Source organism: Sylvia atricapilla, chromosome 1 (assembly GCF_009819655.1).
Source record: "Sylvia atricapilla isolate bSylAtr1 chromosome 1, bSylAtr1.pri, whole genome shotgun sequence".
NCBI classification, from domain to species: domain Eukaryota; kingdom Metazoa; phylum Chordata; class Aves; order Passeriformes; family Sylviidae; genus Sylvia; species Sylvia atricapilla.
The window spans coordinates 27052584-27076073 of record NC_089140.1 but is presented as its reverse complement, the minus strand read 5'-3'; the positions used below and the strand labels follow the sequence as shown (position 1 = coordinate 27076073).

General features: G+C 36.2%; 1 protein-coding gene across 3 annotated transcripts in view; it reads right to left on the bottom strand.

Moving 5' to 3' along the window:
• The window catches only part of PHF14 (PHD finger protein 14), a 161567-nt gene that overhangs the window by 102047 nt on the left and 36030 nt on the right, over positions 1–23490 (bottom strand). For all 3 annotated transcript variants that reach the window (XM_066318054.1, XM_066318063.1, XM_066318071.1), the window contains exons 8-14: positions 22616–22762; positions 19779–20049; positions 19027–19133; positions 17576–17671; positions 15946–16049; positions 14404–14535; positions 5987–6155 (exon numbers count right to left, since the gene is read on the bottom strand). In XM_066318054.1, coding sequence (XP_066174151.1) covers positions 5987–6155; positions 14404–14535; positions 15946–16049; positions 17576–17671; positions 19027–19133; positions 19779–20049; positions 22616–22762 — 1026 coding nt within the window. The remainder of the gene's footprint in view (positions 1–5986; positions 6156–14403; positions 14536–15945; positions 16050–17575; positions 17672–19026; positions 19134–19778; positions 20050–22615; positions 22763–23490) is intronic.

Here is a 23490-nt window from a genome sequence, read left to right as displayed (position 1 = left end):
CTTTCTTAAAAATCAAACCAACCAACTAGAACAATCCCCAAATGCCAAACAAACTAAAAACCCCCAAAAACACAAACAAAAAACAAACAAAAAACCACACACACAGAAAGTAAAACTCTGATACACTACATTTGCTTCAAGCACTGTGGAAGACCTAAACCTTACTTCACTCTATTCTGAATTTGATCTGAAGCCAAAGGGGAGTCCTATATTATCATGTATCCATGCACTTCACAAGCTGAAATAGTTAGTTTATATATTTATGACATTTGTGACACTATGATGTCATAGACTCAGTTGAGCTTTTCTATCAATTGATGAAGAAAACAAAGTTATTTTACAATAATATACAATGAAGACTTTAGGTTTCAGAAAGTTGACTGACTACTGAATTTTTTTTCCAGAGCATTTATATTCAGTTGACAGCAATTAATCTTTAAATTCTGTATGTTAAAACCATAATTAACACAGACTTTCACCGTTAAACAAAACTTACTGTGTGTTCCTCTGGATTATATACAATGCAATTACAGAAAAAAGATTTTCAGGTTTCAAATAGCAAAAATAAGTTTGGTATCAAGGCATCAGAATACTTCATTTACAGGCTGGCTACAACAATGAAGTTCCCAAAATTTCACCTTTAAAACACTGGGTAGATAGGTACTCCTCAATGAAAAGAAATAAATTGAATTTCCACAAAAACAAGCCACACAAAAATCCCCCTCTAATATACTCAATAATAGTACCAGGATCTGACAGCATTTATTGGAAGATGGAATATTCAACACAACACTACTTAACCTCAAAGGACACACCAGCATCCCTTCCACTGTTAGAGCACACAGCTAGCCCCAGCAGCACAAAACTGCTTTAGAAGATGCTGTATGAATGCAACATACAGTAACTGCATTATACTTCCAGACAACAGCATATACAGTAGGCAAAAACACAGTTCATGATAATTTTTTCAAGAGGACAGAAGGAAAACCCTTAGTTTGCAAAAAAAAGACACCAGACTAACAAAACTATTTTAGCAATGACATATTTGATAAAAAAATAAACTGTGTATTGTTTTTTATTCTAGGACATCAAATGACGTTGACAGATTTTTAAAAACTGTGGTTTTGTAATATGGATAATCTCAAATAGACTCTGAAAATCTGAACATACATAGCTGAGCAGACTAAAACCATTAATCTCTCAATTTACTGCTGAGAAAAGCTATTTGCATCTCTTTAAAGAATTTTCCAAAGAAACAATCTGTTCTATAATCTTTATGGGAAAAAAAGTGAAAGAAATGGTACAGTTTAGAAAAGTAAATGTTAAAAAACATATTCAGATTTATAAGAAATAAGGAAAATGCTTATAGATATCTGGTTCATGCAATTAGCTATTGATTTCTATTAGCTCTTTGCTAATCATTAGCTATTAATTTCTATGAAATTAACCAGCAGCAGAAATAATGATTTGTGATGCTTATAAAAGTGTGAAATTGGAATTATAAAGATAACAGATTTTAAATAAACCTAGTTTAAAAAGCTATGCACTGAAATGCAAAAATTATTTAAAAGGTCACTACATATGGCTTGAAATGTAGAAAGCACAAACAATTTGTTAAATTCTGCCTGCAAATGCAGCTGTTATACAACAGAATTAAGTATAAGGCCTTATGTCTTGTTTGTTTACATTCATTTGTCACTTGTACAGATGTAAAAGTATGTTTAAATTTATCCTTGAATATTCACTTATATGGTCTTAAAAAGTTCAAAATCAGAAAGGTCTTTTTGTAAACTTAAGTTACATTTTAATGCACAATATGATAGTTGCTGTCTCCAAAACAATGCAGTGCAAATGGCTGGACTTTCTCTCTGTCTTCTCATTTCTTTGAAACAGCTGCTCTACAGTGCAAAAATTACATCAGGATGAGGATGGTCACCTCACCAACAAGAACACAGACAAGACAGAGATGTTAAATGCTTTCTTTGCCTCTGTCTTCAACAGCAATGACAGGCTAAGGGGGTCCCAGTGCTCCGACCTGGAAGACCATGGTTATGAGAATGATAAATTCCCAGTCAACCTTGAATTTGTATGGGATTTACTGCTCCAACTGGATCCCTCTAAGTCTATGGGGCCTGATGGGATTCATCGAAGAATATTTGATGTCATTATAGAACCTTTTTTGATGATGTTTGAGTGGTCCTGAGAATCCAAGAGGTCCCAGCTGACTGGAAGCTAGCAAATGTTGTCCCAGTTCCTAAGAAGGGCAAGGAGGACCCTGGAAACTACAGGCCTGTCAGTCCCACTTCAGTGACAGGTACAATTATGAAGACTATTCTGGGAGATAATGAAAAACTCTTGAAGGACAACAAAGTCATCAGTAAGAGCCATCATAGCTTCCTGAAGGGAAAGTCCATTTTGTCAAACTTGATTTCCTCAGGTTATAGTGAATGGGGTGATACCAGACTGGCAATGTGTCACTGCAGCACTTTATATTAGAACCAATTCTTCTCAGCATCTTCATAAAAAACTTGGACACAGGACTTGAAGATACACTAAGTAGGTTTGCCAATGATACTAAAATTGGGAGGAGCTGTTGACTCCCTCAAAGGCAGAGAGATCCTGCAGAGGGCTGGGCAATTGCCAACTGTATCGACAGTGACAGACTGGGGAATGAGAGGCTGGAAAGGAGTGCCACAGAAAGGCACCTGGGGGTCCTGGTTGATGGAAAGTTGAACATGAGTCAGTCAGCAGTGCCCTGGCAGCCACGAGGGCCAACCATGTCCTGGAGGGCATCAGGCACAGCACGGCCAGCCAGGCAAGAGAGGGGATTGTCCCACTCTGCTTTGCACTGGGGCGACCTAACCGCAAGTGCTGTGTGCAGTTTTGGGCACTGCAATATAAAAAGAGATATAAAGCCAATAAAACTATCAGAAAGAGTTCAAAGGAGGACTACAAAGATGGCAAAATGCCTAGAAGGGGAAGACATGCAAGGAGTTGCTTGTTCAGCCTGGAGAAGAAGAGACTGAGAGACCTCATTGCAGTCTCCAGCTTCCTCGCATGGGGAAGATGAGGGACAGTCCTTAATCTCTTCTCTCTGGAGACCACTGACAAGATCCAAAGGAATGGCCTGAAGCTGGGTCAGGGGAGGTCAGGAAAAAGTTCTTCACCCAGAGGATGGCTGGGCTCTGGCACAGGCTCCCCAGGGAAGTGGTCATGGCACCAAGCCTGACAGAATTCAAGAAGTGATTGGACAAACCGCTCAGGTGCATGGTGCGGTTCTTGGAGTTGACCTGTGCAGGGCCAGGAGTTGGACTTCAGTGATGCTTGTGGGCCTATTCCAAGTCAGAACATTTTGTGGATCTATGACTCTATATAAATATACTGTGAAATACTTGAAAGCTATATAAATATTATAAATACTATAGAGCACTCATAGGGCTCCTTAAAAATCCTGTATAGCATTACAAGCTTATGTACTGTCCTGGCACACAATTAATGCAGATAACTGTACAAGGGAAAAGCACTGTCCTGACTCTGAATAACCTACTTCAGTCTTATTTCTCTCACATTCTCAAATTACAGAAGGAAACTGAGTCGCTAATGTCATGTAGAAGTGAACACTAGTGTGCTACAATTGTCACAGGTCTCTGGGCAGATGGTCTGGTTTTGGCTGGGATAGAGTTAATTTTCTTATTATTAGCTAGTAGAGTGCTGTGCTTTTTGGATTTAGTATGAGAATCACAGAATATTCTGAGTTGGAAGGGATCCACAAGAATCATCAAAGTCCGGCTGTTAAGTGAATGGAATTCATATAGGGATCAAATCCACAACCTTGGCATTATCAGCACCATGCTCTGACCAGCTGAGCTAACCTGGCCTCAGTAATGCTGATAGAAAAATGCTGATAACACACAGATATTTTGCCTGTTGCTAAGTTAGGCATACCTCAAATCAAGGACTTTTTGGTGTCTCATGCTCTGCCAGGGAGGAGCTGCACAAAAAGCTCCAAGGGGCCACAGCCACCACAGCCTGACTGAACTGCCCAAAGGGATATTTTACACCACAGAACATTATACTCAGAAGATAAACTGGGGGATTTACCCAAAATAGGGCAAATCAGTGGAGGGGACAACAGTCAGTGGTTCAATGCTTCTCTTTTACAGAGAAGCCCTGCTCACACGGCAGCAAAGATGTTATCTTGCAAATCTCTATGTTTTACAAAAGCAGAGAACTGGAGAGAACGGAAACACAGACTGAAAATTCAAGCAGAGGAACAAAATCTTTCTTAGACTAGTAGCAGTGAATTTCCACAGTGCAACACCATACAGGGACAACACAGTATGCCACTGCAAGGCAATTAATCTTTGCATTACATACTACAATGTGCGTAGATATATTATCTAACACATGAAGCACCAAATCACCAACATAGCACTAGTTTAGCACATCACAGCATCACAGCATGAGGGAACACTTCAGAGCAATTAGACCTCTCTCCATTTTGCACAGAAGAACTTTGGCAGTTACTTACTTGGGCTTTAGAACAAACCAATCTTGTATTCCTATGGATTTCTGAAGAATGCCTTTGTTACTCCCTTTTTTATTACAACTATTAATGTCTTTCCTGCAATAATTTTAGTTCTCTTTAGTCCTAGAATCATGATTCTCCACACCCTATAAGAGAGCTACACTAGGTATAAAAAGAGAGAAGAGAAAGGAAGAAGAAAAATGCGAGATGAAATACAAAGGGTTCAGTAAGCAGAACACCAGATAAGTCTTCTTTCTGTGTGAACAACAGCATAACAAGAGGAAGTTCAACCTACCCAGGCAGCTCTAAGATTCTATGAGCTCTCATGCATAAGGAGAAAGGGTACTTTCCCTCAATGAGGAAAAGAAAGAAGTAGTTCCTCAAAATTTAATTTTGGATTACTCATACTTCTAATAGTTTGAGCAAAATTAACCAGATTGGCTTGAGTCATTCTTAAAGTTCCAAGTCACAGACTGGGAAAGGGAAGCCATTAGGTAAATCAAATCTGTGGCCCAAAATTAAAACAAACATTTAAGACAGGGTCAGGAAAATACTTGCTTAATCCTATCAGTGTACATTAAGTATGGTATCTGCTAGTATAATAATGAAATGTCTTGAAAGCATTGTGAAGAAAATGAAGTTTATCTCTCATGCAGCACAACTTTATCTAACTCTAATGTTGTTGTAATATTTCCTGATAGTAAGAAATATAATGGAACATGAACCACTTATGTCTGAAGGGATATGGGAACACTACTCATCCCATAACCTGGACCTAAATGCCCTTCGATATTTTTATGTTCTTTTTATAGGTGGTATGACACATCACTCATGAAAAGTCTTGTTTTCCTAACAAGCAGGGTAGCAAAATTTAAGGAAAAGTGCACAGTGATTAATAAAAAAGTACTGTTTTCAAATATTTCATCAGTGCAGGAAGCCAGAGGTTTTGCTTATCTTCTCAAAATTCTATCCACCAAGAAAGTTTAAGAAAACACAAATTGACTAGTAAGACTAGGAAGCCAAATAAACTGAAATAACAGGGTCCTGTGACAATCACAAGATGTGCAGTCAGTCAGCAGGTTGGCTGTAGATAAGGAAAGGACTCTACCTGGAAATGATTCTACAGCTATAATTCAATACATTTAAATCTACCCTGGTAAGTGTCCTTACTATTACAGTGAAGAAGAGCTGTTAAGGCTAAGTTTAAGTGCAAATTGAATTTTTCCTTAAACTTGTACAGCTCTTCAGTTAAGTACCGTATTCTCCCAGCTTTCTATTTTAGCAAAACAATATTTACCACAACTAATAAAGCAAGAAAAGGACAAAATGGAATATATAACAAAACCAGAACATCAACGTAATTGAAATCTCTCAATTCAAAATGTCCACAATGCAGGTCATCTGAAACAATATCATTATGAATATGAGCCTCAACACATCAACTCCACCATCATTTACCGTGTTTCTGATTGGAATTTTCTTCGGTTCAGTCGGCACATCCTGAGGAACAAATTTCACTGGCTCCTTAATTTGCCTCCTTGATCTTTTGGTCCCATCTGGTAAGGTTTCCATGGCGATATCAGCCTCCATATCACTGCTACCTGCCTGGTCACACTCTGAGCATTGCCTGCAAAGCAGAAGATTTTCTTTTTAAGACTGCAGTCACACGAGCAGAAAAAGAAACACACTGAAGTGTTTGTGTTTAAGATAAATTCAAAAGTCAAGAAATTAAATGGACATCTAAAATGTACATTTTAAGCAACCAAGCAAAACACAAGTAAGATGCGCTTATTTTCCTGACAGTACTTAACTTTGAAAACCAAGATTCTGAAAGTAGGAATTAATCTTCAAGAAAAATGCCCCCTATTTCATCATTTTCATGCTACCATATCTTCAGTTTTAAAGCTGCCCACTGATCTCTAATCTATTAATTACTGTAGCTGCTGCTGCAGTTTAATTATAGAATTATACAGTGGTTTGGATTGGAAGAGATCTTAAAGATCACCTAGTTCCCACTCCGCTGCCACGGGCAGGGGCACCCTCCACTAGACCAGATTGTTAATCTTTACATTGACATGCTGCTGAATTCATTCCAATGAGAGCACAGTTAAGTAGCAGGGATTTGGAGGACATGTTTGTTATGAAAATAAATTTTAATATGTATTTCCTAAGGGAGTGGGTTTTAAATCTGAAAAAAATAGTTAAGAAAAAATTAAAAATACAGAAGCTAGAGACGTATATTAACAAACTAAATTGAAAAAAAGCCTAATGAGTTTCTGAAAAAATACAAAATTACTATCAGAACTTGAAAAATTAAGAGATGCTAAAGTAATGTTATTAACAAGCTCCATAACAAGAAACTCAACAGGATTTGGTTTTATTTGCAAAACATCATCTTATGCAAAGTCATAAATGTGGATGTTCACTAAAAGTATGTTAATGAAAACATAAAAATTATACTAACTGGAAGAGCCAGTTTTAATTACTTCTCACACTACATTTCCAACTCAAAAAACTGCAAGTCCATTCATATTAGGTCCAATTCACCACTCTTCCCCTATTAAACATTTTTTTTTAATAATACCAACCCCAAAAAAAGTTCAACATAATCTCCTATTAATCAGCATTAACAGGGATAAGCACAATCTAAACAAAAGAGCAAATTTGCTTTGGAAGAAGACAAAGTAAAACCCCACGTATTCAATTATTTAAAGTTGAATTTTAATACACATTTGCAATGAGAAGACATATCCATCCTGTATAAACAAAAGCAAAGTTTGAGCCTATTTGTTCCAATTTACACATTCAACAGGAATAGTTCTAGCGCTTCTCCTGTGAACTTCAGTGAGAGCTAACACAGTATCAAGTCCATCAACTTTCCATGTTTTTTCAAAGTAATTCTTTCAAAGTAATACAAACAGTATAATCTCAGATCTCTCCTAGCTGATGCCAAAAGGCATCAGGAGTAATCATGGTTTGCTAACACAGACCTATGGCTACCAAGTCAGAATAGAAGGAATCAAGTCATTGATTGGGTAACAGATCAATGTAACCCTGACTAACTCAAGACCTTTCTCCTTCAACTTCTCCATATATAAATTTTAGATAATTGTGGATACATTATAATGTTACACCTATTTATCACCTCCTATCTCAAAAGACCAGGGTAAATAGGACACATAAAAGTAGTGGAGTATTTGCTGGTCTAGAAAAAGCAGAAGAACAGGGTAGATTGCAGGAAAGATAACCGTTTCTCCCCTCTCTCATGTAACTATATTCCTCATGAATAGCCAAAGCACAAGGAAGTCAGTTCATATACTTGTCAAACAGTTTCGGGCGAGCATACAATAGTACAGTCCTGTATTCTTCTTCTTTGTCTTGGTCACAAAGAAAAGGGGGATGGAATTTCCAGCACTGCTTAATTCCCTATCATGCACATCATCACTGGGTGTGTGAGCTTGGCAGGAAGAGCTGAACACCAGAAACTGAAAATTTGCCATCTTGTTTGGATCTCTCTGGAGAGAAGGTGCTGGGATGAGCCAGCCCCAGCCCTCTGTCTGCCATTGCTGGTTCCTTTCTCCATTCCAAACCCCGACCTGAGCTGGTGCAGCTGAAGCAGCTGGCTGAAGCTGGTGCTGCGGTGCCAGTGCTGGCAGCATGGGCCCGACCTGAGCTGGACAAACACTGTAAAACACAGCCCAGCACAGCGGTCAGGGAAAACATCGGGAAACACAACGCCAGCCATGTGGCTTGTGAGTTTAGTGCAGCTCTTTGCTGATTTCTTGACACTAGGGCAGGGGGATGCTAAGTCACAAGGGCTTTTCTCAGCTTAAAGCCCTTTTCCAGCAGCACTTTTGGGAAACATTTTTGTTTGCTCCCAGAGGTGAATACCCTTTTGTGGGTAAAACACTCTCTCTTGTATACCTTTTGCTATTAATACTGCTGTGGTTATTGTGATTTTAGTAAATCTCTCCCTATTGCTCCTCCTTTCTCAGAAGGGGTGGGTGAAAAGGGAGTAGCTTTTCTTCTCTGTGCTTGATAAAATGAGCACGCTCCTCTTTACAAACCTCAGTTTGTTACACACACAGCACTTGTTAACAACACCTCTACACAGTACCTGTTAACACCTCTAGGTCTTAAGACAATAGAATATAGAAAAATAGAAGGTACAATAGCTTTCACTATGCTACTTTTTACGGTTATATCTTTACATAAATATATGTGAGTATACACACACAAATATATATTCACAAGTGCTTAAGTAAACAAAGGCACGCAAACCAAACTACTATTACTTTAAGATCTGATGAAGAAAGGCACTCCAGTGATGAAGGAGAGAGAAACTTTAAGTAATAATATTCCCTCAAAATCTTGCATGTCCGCTTATCTATAAATTACTTTGAGTTCTTTATTTTTATAAGCTACATTGTTCTTAAAGCTGTCCAATCCAAAGCTTTAAAGTGGATTTCTATTTAGTAAGCATCGGAGAGCACAGCCCTCCATAACACTGCAGCATCAATCATGTCAGTAATTTATGCACTGGAAAGCACATATGAAAGTACTATGATCTGCTTATGCACATGTAAGCAATATCTATGAAAATGTTCAAAAATTCTATGAGTAGTTCTTACAAAGCATTTATTTTCCCCATTATTTTGGTAAAAATCTGTGCTATGTATAAATTATAGAAAAAGCTTCCATAACTTAAGAGTTGCACTAAAAATGACACTTTCATATGAGAAACAAATAGTCACAGGGTTTTACAACAATATTTGGAGTTGGGAATCCAGTTTCTCGGATCTACCACCCTCCATGTATGATTTAAATAATCCCTGTTCTTTATCTCTCTGTTATTACACGGGAAAGATAGCATTTTTCTGCTACATATATTCAGACAGTCCTACAGAAAATACCCACGCAGATCACCAAAGCCCTGAAGTTTCACTATTATGCTATTTAAATACGTGCTCTGAAACAGGTTGAGCAAGTGTGAAATAAAAATTACAAAAACCCTAGATCTATAAAAGAAAAGCAAAATAATACTATGATGGAGGTGAAGGTATTGTTTGAATCACATAGCAAAACTTCAGAAATACATCAAAGGCAAAGAGGGAAAGGAGTTATGAACATGAATTTACAAGCAACCTCCTGGCTTACCAGAATAGGCTCTACCTACTGTCACAGTCAACCATGTCCCATCATCCCTATTACACAGCAGACAAGCTTCAACTACAAAACAGTTTGGCTGTTAGCTCCCATAGAACCACAGAAAAGCTATTACAGGCAAACAGTCCTCTGACTTGGAAACAATCTCTTTTCAGCTCTTCTTATAGTTTATTTCAACATGTTTCTTGAATTTAAAGTACTTTTCCCATTCTGCTGTTTAATCCCAACACAGTCATAGAAAAGAGCCATATGACTTCTTTTTGGCTATGCCATAGTCATGCTCACTTAATTTCAGCTCTTCAAGGACAAGCAGTGAACCAAGAACCTGTCACAGCAGGTCACCTTTAGAACTACTGCAACAATCTTCGACAATTAGCAAGCACTGCTATGCAGCATAAGAAAATAACAGGAGAAGTGGTGCCAAATACTCAACTTTGAGTACACAGCTTCTGTTTTGCTTTTAGTCTAAACTTCCCTAATCTAGACCCACAGAGAAAATCAGTAGCACACAATAATATGTCTACTTCTAAAATGTGCCTACTGCTCCATTTTGTTCCATCAAGAAATCTCAGAACTGATTTGAAATCTCTTAATCATACAGAAAGTCTTTGATTAAGCACTAGCAACCTACAGAAGAAAAAAAGAAATTGTGTGATTTTGTTGTGCTCTCAATCTAACTTGGTACAAGAATCAGAGGTAACTTCCCACATCACAAACATCTTGTCAACTCAGTAGCAGTGACTTGCAAAAGAGTGATTTCAAATTGCTTACCAAACACCACTACAGTGCTTCCAGAAAACAGTTCTGTCCTTAATGTTTAAAATGGAAAACAAGAGTGGCTTGTTTTCATAAGGAAGACACAGGTCTCACAGACACGCTCTCTATGTTTTTGTCATCTCTCACAACGTTTACAAAGAATTAAGCCACTGTGAACTCGAGACACACGGACCACAGCTTCAAGATGACACCTATGCTCTTATAAATCCCACATGTAAATGATGTACTGGAGGTGGAAAAAAAACAGGGCTGCTTTTATTCTGGAGAGAAAAGACAGTATATATAAACTTAATACAGCTGTCAAAAAGCTTCAAAGAGCACTTTAAATCTGTAAATTTACACTCTGTAAAGAAAATGCCATTTGTAACAACCCAAACATCCTTCAATTAGGACAAGTGACAAATACATAAAAATGGATATGTCATGTTCCACTCATGTTTATGTAAGTTAATAATTTTATATCATTATCCAGTGACTCAGGATGAAAAAACATTTGAAGAAGTGCTGGATCAGTACCAAATGAATGAGGTCAGGAATATGAATAAATGTTCAGATACTGCATAAATGTTCATGGAAGTTCAGGATGTAGGTCAGGAACCCTACAGCTCATTCTGTCCCATGGCAAATACTCCCCAGAGCAGTCATCACTAAAATAACTTGGTCTTCTAGAGCAACAATAAAACCAACCAAGCTTAATTCAACCACTAGTCCTTTTTTTGTCAATCCCAGTCCCTGGTATTTCATATGCTACCAGAAGTTATCATTGTTTTTCAGCAGAAAAGAAATAAAAGCTAATTCCAGTAGAAGAAGCTAATCCTTGTTGGTAGCTGCCAAGTACTTTCTTAATGAAAATGTCAACATTTTACAACTGTATTTTGATCCATCATATTGTATGCCAACACTTGTGCATTGCCTTAAGATCATTCTCTACCAGGAACATACTTCCAGAATGGCCAAGAGCACAAAAGCATACAAGTTGTCTGCAAGAATGATAAGACTTAGTATTACGATAACATGTTACTCAAAATAATATTCAATTGTTTAATCAGTAGGATTGCTTAGAAACAGAAAATTGCAAATTTTTAAATGAAAGTAAACCACAGCATTTCACTGTATGTTTAAAACTTCTGCTCTAGTAGTTGGACTCGATTCTTCAAACTCAGGATATTCTATGATTCTACTCTGAAAGCACAGCATCAAAAGCAGGCATAAATTAATGCTTTAATGTATTATTACACAAAAATAGCTCCTATGCTCTTCATCTCAAATCTATCTGAAATGAGGACAGGCTTTGAACTTACTATGGTACAAACTGATGGGTAAGATGTTAAAACTGTTACCTTGAAGAAAAATGTCAGGCCTCTAAACAAGGAAAATTCTTTGTGTTAAGTGTTTTAAATCAGTTAAAATAGTAAGCTGCGAAACACTGGTGCTCACAAGGTCTAAATTCTTACTATGATTTCACTAAGACAGAAACTGTTCTTAACTCATTTTAAATTGTAGAAACGCTGAGAAAACTAAATATAATTTGTGGTTTCTTCAACAAATTAGCTTTTAAATATATAATATATTTAATTTTTTCTCCTCCTATTAATACATAATGCTGGATTTAATTTAACAATTTCAAACCCATTTTTGGTAAATTGCAATTTAAACTATTAAATGCTGAGCATGAAATGGACAGAAAGTATAACTACAAATTAGTATATGTAGCATGACACACAAAACCTGAATCACCTGGCATCATTCAAACACAATATAAAAGATGAAGTTTATGGAATAAACTCATGTTAAAGTACTTGTTGTTTAAATAAACATATATTGGTAAAGTACATGACTATAACCATAAAAACTTTTGCAAGGGGTCAAGTTAGCTATTCTGAGTAAATCATTAGCAGTGATAATGGAACAGAAAAAAAAAACCCAAGAAAATTATTTTTAATTGCTTTTTGATTACTATTTTAAAAAACTAAACTCAATGTTTTTAACCACTCTTAAATAAAATCTTTCAACCAGCCTAGTGTTTCAAGGAATTTCCCATTATACTGATCTTCTTTCATTTTTGTGGTATGTTCCTATTACATCCTACAAAAACATCCTATTACATCTTGTATAAGCCTTGTGTTTCAAGGGATTTCCCATTATACCAATTTTTTAAATTTTTCTGCTATAACATCCTATACAAATATCTGAAAAGTACATGGCCCCCATCTAACAAAAAAAAAAAAAATGCACTTTTCTTCATATCTTAATCAAAAGATAAAAATTGTATTCAAAACAGCAGGGGAGGAAAAACCTGCTGAACTCAAACTTGGATTAAGGGTCTGTTCTATATGCTCTCTACTGATCCTGAAAAGAATACATAAAGGAATGTTCCATGATGAAAAGAATGCAATCAATGCAGCTCAATTTGTCTGTTATCATCTCACACTCCAGAATATGCCTGAGCTAATTAGAAGTAAAAGCCAAGTTTGTGATCTAAGATATAACTGAAGCATGAAATTCACAACAAAGCTAAGTTATAGCTTTGAAATGAAAGAGCTTTACTACCTAACCTGACCTATCCTGCCTTTAACACCTACTGAGAATTAGTCTTACATCTTTTGGACTGATAGCTTTTAGTGAGCCTTTTCAACTTTTTTAAAGGCAGAACAAAAATCAAATCTCATGTGTAAATGAAGGAGCTATCTAAAAATTAAAAAAAAAAAAAAAAAGCTTCCACGTAAAATAACTACTTGGCAAATTTGACCAAAGAGATCAAAAGTCTAACAACACACTACATTTAATAATTAAAGGAAAATTAGGTTCAGGAAAGTATTAGTGATGGTGAAAACCCTTTTGAGATTTTCATCTTTTGACTGAAATCTCTATTAATTTACTAAGCAATTTTACTGAGGTAAATCCAAGTTTTGTCACAATAAAGATATAAGAAAGACATTAAAGATATAAGAAAGAGAAGCCTCCCATTTCATGCACTGGCCATCTTGTTCTGCACACAACTTTCAAAACTAACCAAAAAGATAGCTGAAATAAATGTTTTATGCAAGCTCTTTAATAAAAAATTAAGAGATATATGAAGAAAACCAGAAACTAGTATTTTTCTGTTAAAATAGTTTCACTGTATTTTTAGAAGCAATCTTATAGTATTCTGATTTGGTACCTTAACATTCATATGAATGACCCCTTGAGATGCAACTCTAACTTCTTGCCAGCTACAAATTGCTTCTGAGCTTGTTCTAACACATTTCAGAGCAGTTTAAACATGCAGACTGCAAACACTACAGAGCAGAGCAAGCTAATTTTATGAGAGTTTGGCAATCAGAATCTCTGCCACCTTATCATTCCTCCATTGTACAACTTAGGTTTTGTTCTGCTTCACAAGCATGAAAGAACTTTGATTTGTGGAAATGTAACTACAGTAAGTACAGTTACAAACATACTTCTGCCATTGTACATTTGAGTCATAAGACAGCAGTAAACCCAATACTTCCCATATTGCAATAAACAGAGCTACTACTTGCAAGTTTATTTAAAAATATTACAAGTATTTGCCTGAAGATCTGAACAGAGTCACTTATCTGAGTCCTAACATAAACAGAAAACCAAGTCTTTCATTTCCCAAAAGTATTAGCCTATAATTTCCTGCCGCTATTATATTGCAGCAATAACAATCACAGATGAATTCAAAACCCAAGAAAATTACAGCTATAACCTATTTTTACACAGTGGCTAATAAAGAGAAAATCTTTACAACTTCTTTTTTTTTTAACCTTGAAACATCACTGCTAATAACCTGAAAATAATAAAAAAAAGCCCTGCTCAAACTGCATTAAAGCAATATCCAATCTGCTCAGATCTGCAAGTCTGTTCATATTCACATGCTACTTTCAGTATAGAGACAACACAGGACAACTCATTAATTGTGTTCTTACCAGTAACTGTTCTTGGTCTTCCTTGGCATCCTTGTAAGAGGTGGATCCAGGCAACCAAGATGATAATGGAGTTTACAAGTGTCACACAGTAGCAGTAGGTGTTGATCATGGTTCTTCTTGCAAATTCCACAACTTTTCACATAGGTAGCAGAAAAGCATTTTAATTACCGACTCATAAAGAATAAACTATATACCCCAGCACATCCCCCAGTTTCAATACAAATGTGTCAACTTCAGTTTGAATGTACCATTTAAGTGCATAATTATTTTTTGGAGTAATTATAGAGTAATTCTGGAGGAGTTTTTTTAAAGGAACTTCTACCTATGTACAGTAAAAGTGTAAAAGGCTCCCAGCAAAAAATGGCTTTCAATTAAATTTTTGAGGACTTCTAACAAGTTAGTAATCACTCAATACTTCAACAAAATATTCCAGTGGCAAGTGGAAAAAAAATACAACAAATGCTTAAACAGAAAATTATGCTGCTAGTATCAATCTTGATAATCAATCACATGCTTATGCAGCATTAAGCACCCAGAAATAGGTATATGCTGCTGCTATGCTGGGCAATGTAACTCATTAGAAATTACACTTCCTTTTTATTATTATTTTAGTGGAATTAAGATTTTAGTTATTTTTGAAAAGACAAGTGTTCACTGATTGCACTGTAACACGGGAGGAACTGAGTGCATTTGAACGAAACAGAGTTGGTGAAGCATAACTCCAATTATTTGTACATCGAACCCTCAGCCCACTGCCACGTTTTCAAGATGCCTACCACTTGCAGCACTTAAATTAACTTCTGCTTGTGTAAATCATCCTCTTCCCTTTGCCATCTAGCTGGGAAGACACTACTTGCTGTGGCTGGATGCTGCTCTCTAGATAAGCAACAGAACATGCCACTCCTCAGCTGTGGTGACAAAAGAACATCCTAGATGACGTGCATGTATTTTGCACAGTCAGAGTCTGCGATCCTAGTCTGTGTCCCACTATTATGCTTAATAAAAACCCAGTCAGTAGCTTCACAGCTTATGGAAGAGGGGAAAAGGTGGAACTATGACAGAGTAAGTCAATATATTTCATAGCCATGGGAATTATTAAAAACAGAAGTAGGGAAATTTAGCATGAGCAGAAAGTGAGAATTCTTATATGACAAGTGTTTTGTGCATCCAGGAATCATGACTGAACAGCATCATCACTGTTCTTAAAATCATCCACTCAGATGATGGCATTCAAAGAACAAAGTGACCAGATAGTTTTTACTTCAAAAAACAAAGGACCCTTCTACTTCAGATGCAAGAAGTTAGCTTTGTCCTTAAAGCACTGCTGTCAAATTAGCAAAAACACCCAAACTTGACTCATGTGGTAGGGTGAAGAATTGGTCACTATTCAAAACTCAGCCATCAAAAATAAGTAGAACATATAGACAACTTTAAATCATTTTTTTAAATTAAAAACTGAAGCAAACAATTTTCTCAGAACACTTTTCTCAAATTATAAATGACTAGATACTGTATCTATTTGGCCAAAATTTAATTACTTGCCTATAAAGTACTGCCGGAAGTGTAGATGCCTTTTGTGCTCCTCCTTCCTTTTTACTTGGTTTCCTCTCCTTAGGAGCCCGTAAAATTGCTGGTATGTTCAATTTCTATTGGAAGAAATGCAGTACACATTAGTCTTGACACTTTAAAAAAATATTCCTCTAATCTCAATGCATGAAGAACAAGAAACACAGTGAGTGGGATATGCTACTTTACAGAGTACACATTTATCCCAGAATGATTCTGCAGCATAAAGTAATCTTACAGTAATTTTTTCAATTCAGTAAGAAACATACAGAAAGACTAGGTCTTAGAATTTTTCCTCAAGCTTCCAACACAGGGATGGACAAGGATGCATTTCTCTAGGAAGCTGAAAGAAGCAAAGGCAGATTCATGAAAGTGACAGAATACTGAGGCAGTTTATTTTCCTCAGCATCACAGCTACACTGGTGCTCGACAGGTTAATTAGAAAAATTATCTTATTGGACCAAGCCCTTCACAAAGCAGATGAGACTCTCGTTGGGTTTCTACTATCTGCAGTATGCTGGCTTCTCAGACAGCAACCATCTATCAAAGTCATTTCTCAACAGCCCCATGGGTCTGCATCTGTTCAACCAACTGGAAAAAAATGTCATGCAAGCTGTGTAAATGAATTCTACTCAGCTTTTCTTTCTTTTTTTTTTTTTTTTTTCAAATTGAGTAACACTTGCATCAGAAAATATATTTACGAATACTTACTCAAAGGAAGGAAAAATAGTCTTGGCTTAAAAGATATGTTATACCAGAATTCTTCTTTGCAAGTAGCAGAGGTAGGCAGACAAATGGAACTAGTAAAATGTTGCATATCTTAAGAACTAATACTGCATAAAGTGTAAGAGTCATTTTCAGAACAGCAGCACAAACCCAGCAGTAATAAAGGCCATGCCAAAATTGCAGATAAGTGTACGTCTGCATTTCCATAGTGAACATGTTCTTCAATCTTAAATTGCAACTGGAAAACATTGCAATCTCCCTCTCACATCCAAAATGTCCATTGACATTTAATGCCTCTGACATAAAACATACATGGAAACACTGCAAAAATCTTTGCTTCTCTTGTTTCACTTATCAATGGGAACAAAGATAACTGCTGGCAACAGGAAGTAACCTAAATGTTCTGTTGTCCTAGATATTTATTTTCATTTTATCAAAATATTTTCCTCTGTCTAGTTACACACCATCACATACATACCACATTTAAAAGGATTTTTATCTTATAAAAGCCATTAATAGTTAACTTATCATTTAAAGCCTACAATAACTAAAGACAACTGGAGAGAAAAACAGTAGGATTAACTCATGCTTCATGCTACGGTTCATCACAAATGACAGGTCAATCACTTATCCCAAATGAAAGAATTTTGCAAACAAGCACAGTATTACAACAGCAAAATTAAGCTTCACATTGCCAGTTGCAGAAGTCTAGGTACTTCAATCAGGAAGCATCATCCCCTGAGTAAAGCCTGGGTCTGATCAAATCAAATCAAATCAATTTATTTGGCCACAGAAGCAGCAGACAGAAACAAAAAGGCCTATTCTTGGAAAACCTGTTTTGCTGCTTTTTTTCTGTAAAGGGGGCAAGGAACCAACCTACCTGTCCAATGATTCTACCCAGTAGAGCCCAAATGCCTTGCCCTTCATTTCGCAGTTTTCCATTCATATTTTGTAGCTCTTCCAAGGACTCACATAGCTAAAAAGTTAAAGAAAAAAGAATAGGCAACAGGAATGAAAATCCATTAAGAGTTATTAAATAAAATTTACTCAACCTCTTACTTACTGAGGGTGCATTAATTTATTGTGGTATTAGAAAAACAATAAAACTCATATCAATATAGCCGAGATCAGCACAGTCATTCAGTAATTTAACACAAGCGAAGCAAAACCCCAGAGCAACCACTTGTTTTGTAAAGACCTGAATTATTTCAGCATGGAAATTAGGTTTCATAAAAGCCAAGTGGAAAGCAAAACAAAAATATCTTATATGTGCTGTCCACACAACATAGGCAGTAAGATTATAACAAGCGAGCATATAAATGAATTAAAGTTCTCTTTTGCCACATTCACACTTGCAGAAAGAGAAAATTTAAAATTAAAGGCTGCAAGCAAAAAAAAGGATTTTTTTTTCTTCTGGAAGCATCTGTTAGGTTGCGTAATTTGGGAGGTAACTATTAATTTGGTTAAAAGCCCCAGGCACAATTTCCTTTCCCTTTATCACCTCCAGGCAGTTCACAGGGATCTGCTGCTACATTTTCTATATGCTCTCACTTAAAACACACACACCAAACAATTTAGGAATTAATAGCAACACATTTTTTTGTCGTCATTAACTATCACTTAATAGGCTGTTGAATTCAGCAAGAATTGCAGCATGTCAGCTGTCACAAAACGTACAGTAAGTGTATTTATGTTTCAAAATAACTGAATATTAAAATAAATATTTATTTGAAAAAAATGCAAAAAGGGTTTTTTTTAATCATAATATTGAGTTATTAAAAAATTACATTAGCAACATTCTGGGGAAGCAAAGCCATAATTTCTGAGCATCAAATTTGTTTACCCTAAAAAGCATGCAGAGGACACTGTGGAGATGTGAATACTGATTATTTCTGTCTGAAAAATTAGTCAAGTCATTAAACCTAAGCCCAACTGGAGTTATAGTCGACACAAATAAATAAATAACACTGTATTGCAGATTGCCAGTTATTAAGCAGGGCTCCAAGCAGAGAATCCTGCAGGTTCAAACAGGTCTATGCGCAATTTGTTACTGGAACTCTTGGTAGGGTGAGTGAAAAAACACGCGTCCAGTCAACATATCACATTTTAGAAGTTTACATTATTTGTATGGGAGAAGACAGACTACTGAATATTTTTAAAACAAGAAATATGTTTTTAATTATTTATGGTTTAAATTATTACTTTTAAAAGATCAATAGTTTGCATCTTTCATTTTCATCCAAATTCTTCTCCAAGGAAAGAAAAATTCTATCCACATTAATAGCAGCAATACCAAAATGGTACAAGGTTATATCACCTCTTCTTCTTTACCTTATTATACTCCACATGAAGCTTTTCTTGCTCATTTTCTAACTTATCTTTGATATTCTTCTGTTCAGCCATATTCTCCTGGATTTGAATCATGCGCATATTTCTCTCTATTTAAAAAAAAAATCTACATTATTTCCTACTCTTGAATATACATTTCTAAGTTTTATGCACTAAAAAAACGTGAAGCAATATAAAGTAAAAAAACTATAATAATACAAAGACACAAAACTGTGGCCCATAGGCTTAATACACAGACCGAGTGGAATGAACAGTCAAAACATCTATATTTTGCTGCATAAATACTGTAGTTGTTTGAATGATGAACATCGATCAGGATCTAGCAAACAGTCAAAAAGCTATGCTGTTCCACACAGACATGGAGGAGAATTTAAGGAAAAAATATTATACCTAATAATATTATAAAAAAGATACTATCCCAAAGAGATAGATATTATCCCAAAGAGATAGATACTATCCCAAAAGTTACCTACTCCCTTCTTAAAGACAGTTTAGTCTCTTGCTTATAACTGGAGGATTTTACGCTTTACTCAAGTGTCTTTAAAAATAAAACTTCCTGTGTAAACAGGGACTCCAAGCAGTAATATACCTGACCTAAAATGAAGTCATAATCTACATTTATCTACTATAAATAATTAAACACAACAAACATTAAAAAGCCAAAGAAATAGCACAGCACAATGCAGCAAAGTGACACCTTTTCATTGAGAAAAGTAAGCCATTTTCACGCTTACCAAGGTAATAATTCACAAAGTCAGCAGTGAGAGCTGGCTGTTTATGTTTTCTCCTTCCATCAACACTGGAACTGGTATCTGAAGTATCCACTGGGAAGATGTCTGTGCTGATGCCCATCAGCTCAGCCTTGCGCATGAGCTTGCGGATGGCTGAAGCGCTGCTCGTCAGCGGCCGCGGCAGCTTCTCCCGGGGCACCCAGGCCTGGGGCCGGGTGGTGCGCGCCAGCTCCGCCTTGGCACGGTACTGCTGGAGCCTGGCATTGATTCGAGCCTGCAGCGAACAATTCCACAAATTAAAAACATCAAGGAACAATTCTAAATCAGTTCCGAGTTGTAATTCGGAACATATCTGCATTTTATTTTCGTTTTAAAAACTGCACAATCTAATCAATGCCATTTTCGCTCTGGAACTCCACAACTCAAGAAACAGAGGTTGATTCAGACATTCCATTTTACTTCAAAGTGCACACATGAACAACATTATTCTTTCAACAGGTTTTGGAGCCATGTACACATTTCTTGATGAGATTTCCCCATGGATGAAAGCAACAGATGACTACTGGCTTTGAGACAACCCTTTCTAATAATGACAATTTGATGGGACTGTGAAAGTTCACTACAGGTAGAAGCTTCGGTTGACCTACCACATATGCCTTTATATACACATTAAATTGGTATTTATGTGAGCAACAGAATTTGATGAAGAACATTTTTACCATATTTGACATAGTTCTGTAGGAATTCCTTTCTCAATGCCACTTCTCTTTATAAATGTTAAACTTGCTGATTATAGTTTGTCAAGAACACAACCCAAACAGAAGTGAAGCAGACAAGAGGAGCTCACAATATATATTGTTGATGACATCTGTATATTTGTGACCATCTGGGAGATCTACCCCAGAAGATCAAGCTGTTACTGACAGTTGGAAAACACTATCTTGGGGGAACTCTATGAAGTGGCAATTCTGGCAGCAACTGACATCAACACACAAACCTTCAGAGGCAAAACTCCAGCTGACTATCAGCTAGAAGCTGTTTACTTGCCTGCACAAAGAAGAAACTAAACTAATGTGACTGCCCCACCATATGGTATAAGATACTCCTGAGACAAAAATAAAGGTGTGCATATACATACACACTATGGTTAAGGAACACCTCTGATTTCAAACAGAATCACTGAAGGTAGTACTGCAGAAAGTTTAACACATTACCTTACCAGGTCTTGAACATTAATGACCAAGAAGTAAAGCAAATGTAGCTTACAGGTCAGCTCTGACCTCAATGGCTTTTTTCTTGGACCCACAGCAGCAGGCAACAGGTCCACTTACAGCTGTACAATACCGAAGCCACCACCATTAAAAACGTGGTTGTACACAATGTATGCAAGTTATCATACTTGCATCAAGGTGTCTATCACACTGTGTCAAGTAACTCCACCTGCAGTTTTCAGCAGTCATTCCTTCAGTTTCCAAAAATTTAATCTAAATAATTTAGATTAAAAAACTGCAGGGTCTTGGTTTGGGGAAAAGAGAAGAGAGAAAGTGAAATGCTGGGATCTTATCAGCATTATCAGCACTGCATAATACATGTCTGAAAATAGAGCCAATAAGTCCTGCTGGATCCAAACTGATACTGCTCAACCAGCACTTACCATTTTATTGGGCAGTACTCATATTATTGTAATGTCTCCACTACACAGGTGCATTTCACATGTAAGTTGGGTATATTCAGCAAGAATTATGAAACCAGTTTTACATCAAGCTACATGAAGCTCAATATCCCAAATAATATTTCATTCAAAATTCTTCTATGGTATGAGTTTGCTCACGCTCATTCTCAACAGCATAGGTCATTTTACATTAATATTCTCCTATTCAAAGATCTCTGAAGAACTGGAAAGGCAAGATTTTTTTAAATAAAAGATTTGATTATATGAAACAATATTTTCTTATCATTACACTATATTCTCAATTCAGAAAAAAAGCAGATAGTCCTCTCCCACAAATGATTTCCATTTTTTACAGCATCTGCTACTTCGTACAAATAAATCAGACAGGTTTCATTCAAGTAACAAGCTGCTTTTCTGCACAGGTGTGATTTTTCCATGGAATGCAGTTCAGTCTAAGCAGTGAAGCAAACTATGCTAGAAATTCCTCAGAATCAGAAAAAAAGGGATGCACACTGAAACATGAAAGTATGCAGATTCCCTCAGAGGGATTGAAACCTCTGTAGCAACAGGACACTTATCAGTTGAGCTTCTGCAGTAACTAACATTTTAAAATGGATCTGTCAGTAGACAGGGATATAGACTTGCCTAAGGCTTTCAGACAACTCCCACACAATAGCACAGACTCACTTCTTTGCATACATTATTTTTTTCCTAGAAAATCTTTCCTATGAAAACACCTGGAACACAGAATTCCTCTAGACTTGGAAATTATTGAAATTGGAAATTTAGATAGAAATAGAAAATGCCTATTTTTTCTGGCCTTTTGAAGAAAATGTTAAACAAAATTATGAATTAGAATGAAAAAGTAATTACCAACTTTTTACTTCAATATCAAAGCACTATTTTTCAAGTCAGACAAGCACAGATATTTGATGTTTACTAAAATAGATATATAATATATGAAATATAACTATATCATATATAGAGAGAACTGTCCTTAGAGACTAAATCGTACAAACAAGTTCAGTGTGCTGTTAAATGACCATGCACTATCAATATATTCCACATTTAATTTTCTACTATAATACCATTTTTACCTTCTCTTAATTTCTGTCTTGTTTAACATGGATGATTAATACAGAGGGCATTTGTGCCACAAATACAATACCTGAGCTTCTGGTGAAAGCTGCTTTTCTCTTTCCTGTAAGGACATTTTACAGTAAGATTGTAAAGCCAAGTAGTTCTTCCGCTTCCATTTTCTGTCTAACCTGTCCGCATGCTGTTTACAATAAGCAAAAAAAGGGTCAGCTATATCCTGTTTCAGAAAAAACAAAGGGGAAGGAACGAAAACAAAGTGAGACAAAGTAATGCGAAAGGGCTCTCATCAGCACAAACATTCTGGCAATCGTTTCACATGTTCCAACAGGCATGTTTCTAGAAACAACTAAAAAGCATGTTTCTAAATCAATTTTGTCACGTTGATGTAATTTACAATATAAGGTGCTTATCCATCGTTTTCATTGCATGATCCTACCAGACTCTCTACTAGTCAATCTCTCTACAATATTTGCATTCCCAAGAAAAAAATCCCAGCAAAACAAATTCCTAAGTACAAATCCCTTTAACATACAACATGTATTAATTTCCTGCTGATTCACTGTGCCTTTTAAATTCAATCCTGCAAGTGCTTAATAATCCTGAATATTATCAAAGTCAATACATTTGGTTTCTCTAATGTTTTTCCAACCATTTTGTTGGCTATACCCTCACATGATTTACCATCTCTCCGATGACTTTTTTTCCATTTTTCATTCCATCATATCTGCACACTATCATGGCTAGGTTTATAGCAACTTTTAGCACTTGCAAACCTTGCAAGCAGACTGCAAACACCTGCACCATGAGGAGACGTGGTTTGAGAAACATGTTTCATTGCCTTTGTACTTTCAGAAGTGTACAAACAACATCATAAATCTAACAGACTAAGAAAAACTTAAAGCAGACTTCCTTCATAAAGTAATACAAATATTAATAAATTACCTG